Source organism: Triticum urartu, chromosome 5, assembly GCF_003073215.2.
Source record: "Triticum urartu cultivar G1812 chromosome 5, Tu2.1, whole genome shotgun sequence".
In the NCBI taxonomy this organism is placed as follows: Eukaryota; Viridiplantae; Streptophyta; class Magnoliopsida; order Poales; family Poaceae; genus Triticum; species Triticum urartu.
The window spans coordinates 532,670,081-532,675,734 of NC_053026.1; the positions used below are offsets into that span (position 1 = coordinate 532,670,081).

General features: G+C 41.5%; 1 protein-coding gene across 1 annotated transcript; it reads left to right on the forward strand.

Annotated features, from left to right (window-relative positions):
* Window positions 1–400: 400 nt before the first annotated feature.
* LOC125510427 lies at window positions 401–2,604 on the forward strand. The gene is made up of 2 exons (XM_048675602.1): window positions 401–691; window positions 2,282–2,604. Exons 1-2 carry the CDS (start codon window positions 515–517, stop codon window positions 2,354–2,356), a joined length of 252 nt encoding a protein of 83 aa, XP_048531559.1. The 5' UTR covers window positions 401–514; the 3' UTR covers window positions 2,357–2,604.
* The last annotated feature ends 3,050 nt before the right edge of the window (window positions 2,605–5,654 follow it).

Sequence of the window (5,654 nt, forward strand, 5' to 3'; positions counted from 1 at the left end):
TGATTCAGGCTAGGGAAGTGAGGATAAAGATGAAAGCAGAAGAGATGATGAGCCTCGTGAAGAAACAGGCAGAGACCATGCACACTCGTCGGTCACTTGCCGAGTGGCCTCATCATAGAGCAGAAAAAAATCAGCAGTGGGAGGGAACTGACAACTGTTTACGAACAAAGAATTAGAGAAAAATATTTGTAGACAAAATTAAAGAAAAATATTAGCATCTCATTTACAACCTTGATTATTTTGACCAACAATCTTAATTCTCTTTTGCGACTTCAAAAGACAAAGTTACCAGGGAAGTAATGTTAAATTGCACTCCATATGAAGAAAAAACGACTTGTATGAAGGGATGCAGTAATTAGCACGGGTAGCAGGGTCGTCGATGCAAAACCGCCCACCCCACACTCTCTTCGCAGCAGCAGCAGCGCGGCCCGGCCAGGCCCAGACCGCACCCGACCCCCGATCTGGTTGAATCCGTCCAATCCAAGGAGCACTCGCAATCGCACCGGCGGCGGAGATGGGCAGCGACCATGGCGGCCACGGCCCTAGCGGCGGCGACTTCCGGCAGAAGGTGTGGAGCATGACCGGCGGGCCCTACTGCCGGCCCGTCCACTGGCGCCGCAACACCGCCATCGCCATGGTCGGCATCTTCCTCGTCTGCATCCCCATCGCCATGAAATCCGCCGAGCTCGAGGTGTGTTTCCCCCTGCCCTCCGTTTCCCTATGCCGCTGCCTGAACCACCCCCCCTAGCCCCAGCCGGCGCCCCGTGATCCGGCGCTGACCCGACGACCTCTGACCGGGGGACGAGATCTGCGCCTGCGGGGAATTTTGGCGGAAGCGTCAGGCATGATTGGTAGAGATTTTGTCGCCAGTGGGTAGCGCTGGCAGGGATAGGTCGAAATGTGGAAGTGGTGTCCAATACTAGGTGGTTCTGCTCTACTCCATTTAGCTGCAGAAATCGATGATCTGAGTGGGCCTGGTTTGATCCTTGCTAGGGGATTCAGTGTGGGCTACGAAATGCGTTTTTCTCAATTCTCGGATGGGATGCAAATCTTACTCTTCTGTCTGCAGCAGCCCTGCTTGATTAGGTTGTATCGTGTTGAACTCTAGAATGGGATGCAAATGTGTGGAATTTTGTACACAGAGAATGATTGCTGGTCTTTCTCGCTTGCTAGACAAAAACTTCGAGCCAATACTGTCCATGTTACTTGTATAAAACAAGTAAATGACATAACTGCACCTGCACCTGCACATGGCATTTGTTGTGGTACAAAGCAAGAACAGAGCAATGTTTCCTTTATTCGACTCTTGTATCAATGTATTGTTTCCAGCAATACTCTAAAATGGGTTAGATTTAATCTCATGTTCTTGACTGTTTATTGTATACTTTGGGCATTCACCACACAGCATTTTGTCCCCCCGGTAGTCCGGTACTGGTTCTGCTACTAGTGAGACATATTCCATATAGGTGTACCTGCATAATAGAATCATATCTTTTACAGGCTTCACATGGGCATCTGCTTTTTGCTAAATAAATTGTGGATCGTGCACAAGATACAATCTAGTAGTACTAATTGCAGAGTATATGTAGTTATGAGATAGTCCTAATGCTCCATGTTAGAGTTGGCCACAAACCTGGTTGTTAAACTTCTCTTTGTCAAAACGTTCTTTGCATAGACTGGTAGATGTGTTGGTGGGCAGCTGCCTGCCATGGTAGACCAATGAAACATTTTGTTTGATGTTTCAAGACGAAATTTGGGGAAAGCATAAGCAGCTTGTTATATCAATATTGCATATGAGCTTTGATGTAATTTATAGCAATACAAAATGCATACCAACTAAATATCAGGTTTTCCTGGTGTATGTGTTAAATATCTGATTTTCTGCTAGATGTGGTTCTGACCAGCTGAATGCTATGGTAGACTAATGAAATATTTTATCTATGTTCAGAACAAAATTAACTGGCAAAAAGCATCTTTATTTCTCATATCTTATAACAAAAAATGGTATTCCCTCCTATCTGAATTAATTGACGCAGCCTCTATACAATGTCTATTTTACATTGTATAAAGGCTGCCTCAATTAATTTGGATCGGAGGAAGTACTGTAGTTAGTACCTTATCTCCTGTTTTTCTTCTGATTGGTTTTCCCCTATCTCAATCTTCATTTGGAAGACATGTCTCCATGACAATTTCCATAGGACTAGGTTATGGTATATACTGACCCAATTTAGTTTTCTGTTTTTTGTGTTAGCGCTGATGAATGTGATATACTCTTGTGCAGCAACGCCCTCACCACCCAGTCCGGCCAATCCCATCCCAGCTTTGGTGCAAGAACTTTGGCAAGAAGGAGTACTGAAGGATGTGCCGACTTTCACAGAGAAAGTCATTCTTTTACCTTTGTGCCTTCTTTTGTCATAACCGGTCCTCAGCGACCGAAGCTGGAAGAAGTACGCAGCCATAGCATTATGTAACTCTTGTGACTTCTTATTATCACATACAAGGAGTGCCTGTTTGTTTGCGATTCAAATAAACTCGTGATGCATGAGCGCCTCTATGGATCTACATTAGGATCAAATCCTATGGTTATAGACATCGTCTGTTCTCCTTTTTGGTTTCCCCCTGTGTGTGGATGTTAGTACTGGTTTTCTTGTATTCCTGAAGTTATGATGCTTTGGGTTCATCTCAAATATCCGCTGGTTGTGTTCTTTGGAAGATGAAAATGTACCTCCTGTCATGTGATGTCAGCCTGTAACGTATCCTTGCCATCCTTTGAAAATTTTCACTTCTGCTTTTTGTTGTGCCTTCTGTCATTTGCTTTTACTTGTGATCTGCAGGACTCGTGCCTGGTTGGTGTTTTCTTTTGATACAAAATGACGCGCACTTACTGTACATTTGAAAAGAAAGATAGCGTTGTTTGGGCCCCTTTTTTTGTGCAACAGGCACAGACAGTGCTTGAGGCATATGTGTGTGTGTTGAAGAAAGAGTGATGCAAAAATGTGTGTTGAAACGAAAACAAGAAAATGTTGCAAGGTTTTTTGGGAGCCTTGTCTTATTTTCAAATTCGCTAGCAAGCGGTCCTTGCTTTAGTACGACTTTGTTGACACTTGACAGAGTATGGGTGTTTTGAAGGGTAGGCGACTCCGCTCTCGAAACAAACATGAATGAAGGGATAATAAACCGAGGGTGGATTTTTGGGATTATAAACCGAGAGAGGATGTTTAGCTCCATAGGGCTCAACTTTTGCCAAAAATAAATAAATATTTTTTAAGTTTTAATAATTTTTTAGAAAAAACACATATACATAAGGATGCATACTTAATGTGTGTACATTTTCATGATAAAATACGTTTCGATGTGATCACACAAAAACATAGAAAAATAATAAACTTTTATAGTGAACAATATATGTGATAGAAATTCATGATTTTGTTATTGTGTACCTCACATTAGAACGTATTTTTTTATATAGTACTGACGCAGATGCTCATATATACGCACATACACTCACCTCTATGAACGCACGCATGCACACCCTATCTCTATGACCACCTCCGAGAGACTGAGCCGACACACCATCTTAAAGATTGACGAGTTGCCACAGACACCTTCGTAGTCGACGGAAACATCTCCTCCCACTAAACGCACATCGCCGAAATGCTTGTAATAAATCGAGAAAAATGCAGCACCAATGTCAAGTCTACAACTTGAACTCTAGTGAGTTGGGAATACCACTATCCTCCTAATCATCCAACCACATGTTGATTCGCATAAAAACGTATTTCATTCTGAAATTTTACGCACATTTTTTTAGAATTTTTTGAAACTTAAAAAGATAATTTTTTTTTCAAAATTCAGGCTCCATGGAACTCGGGCTGCATTTTAGCAATTTCCGTCACAAAGACCCACTTATTATACATTTCTATCCACATTATAGGAGCATCCTTTTGTAAGATTGGATAGAAATCATGTAGGTAGAACATTGAGATGCATTTCCGCTGGACTTACCTCACAAATCATAACACAACCACTTCTTTGTCAAGTAGTCAATTGCTCATGACAACTGCTCCCACGAAATATTACTCTTTGACATTAACATTAGTTCCGTTATTGACTTACAACCTTTATTAAAAGTACAGGTTACAGAAACCTTCCTCACAAATCATATTGAACACAACCACTTCTTTATCAAATAGTCAATTGCTCATGACAACTGCTCCCACTAAATACCACTCTTTGACATTAACATTAGTTCCATTATTCATGACCACCTTATTAAATTAAATAATTTAATATTAATAACATCACTAAATTATAATTGGCTTAATGTGACGTTAGCGCTTTCTAGAACACGCTACTAGGGGTAAATTTAGTAGCGCTTGTACTCCTCCCACACGCTGCTAACTGTTTGTGTATTTATAAGTTTTATCATATTGTCTTAATCCTAAATAAATATTTTATGTCTAAGGTTTTATACATACATATTGCGTAAGCCATGAAGAACTACTTCTTGCATATCTTGAGGAGATGCATAATACACATTAATTAAAAATGAACTAAATTAAACAGTTTAAGAACTAAAAATAATACATAACCGGCCATTGCTACTCTAGATAATGCCTAAGCGAAAAACATCTTCAGTTCAATGGATGCCACCAGAAGAAATTCTGCCACTGTTCCTGCTGGGAGTACGAAACAAATCATCACAACAATGAGGAGTACATATCGAAGCTTCTTAAAGTTTTTTATTTTCGCTCGCATCTCGTTTTTTTGGCTGTGCATAACATTAATTTGTATTTGGTGGTCATCCATCTTCACTTGGCTTCTCACGTGCGTCTGTCAAAGCATCATCCAAACGGGCTATGAGTGATCTAGTGCGGTAGTTGACCAACTGGTTTACGCAAGCCATTAAGAGATCGACCCATATCCATGTCTAGCAAGAGAACGGTTCCTGCATTTGTGTAATTAATATGCCATGACAAACTAGAGTTACAAGGCAAATAGTTAGTTAAGTAATGAAGAGAGAAATATATTTTATTGTACGTACCTCAGTTCCCTTGCGTGCACACATGAGGAATTCTCGAGTTGAATTTCTTTTTGCGTACGAGATTTTGTTTACAGTAGGACATTTGCAGCCGCAAACGAGCACATGTGGGATGCTTGGATTTGGGTGGGCTTCGCTGCCGGTGGTGTACAAAATGCCACCGGATCCGACAGACGATGTGCCGTTGCAACGCGATGATCTGCTGGACACATCCGTCATCATAGGCCACGGCGAAGGGTTCATGGTGGGCACCCGGTGTTGAGAGAAGAAAAGTACAAGGGGAATATGGAAAATAGATCTACTAATGAAAATGTGGGGGCGAGATATATTCTGAGGAGAAAGAAGTAAAGAGGGAGAGAGAGGGTGAATATCAGAATGGAAGTGTAGATGGAGGAAGAAGAGAGGTGGAAGTAGAATGGGTGATCAATTATTGGGCACAAGAGCAGCATGTAACACTACTAGTGTTTGCTACTCCCTCTGTCCCAAAATATAAAAACGTTTTTAACATTACACTAGGAGGAAGTAGTTAGCAGCGTTCATGATAATGAAACGCCTCTAGCTTTTAGGGCCCACATGCTGGCTAGTACAGGGTGTCAGACTCAGACATAACAGT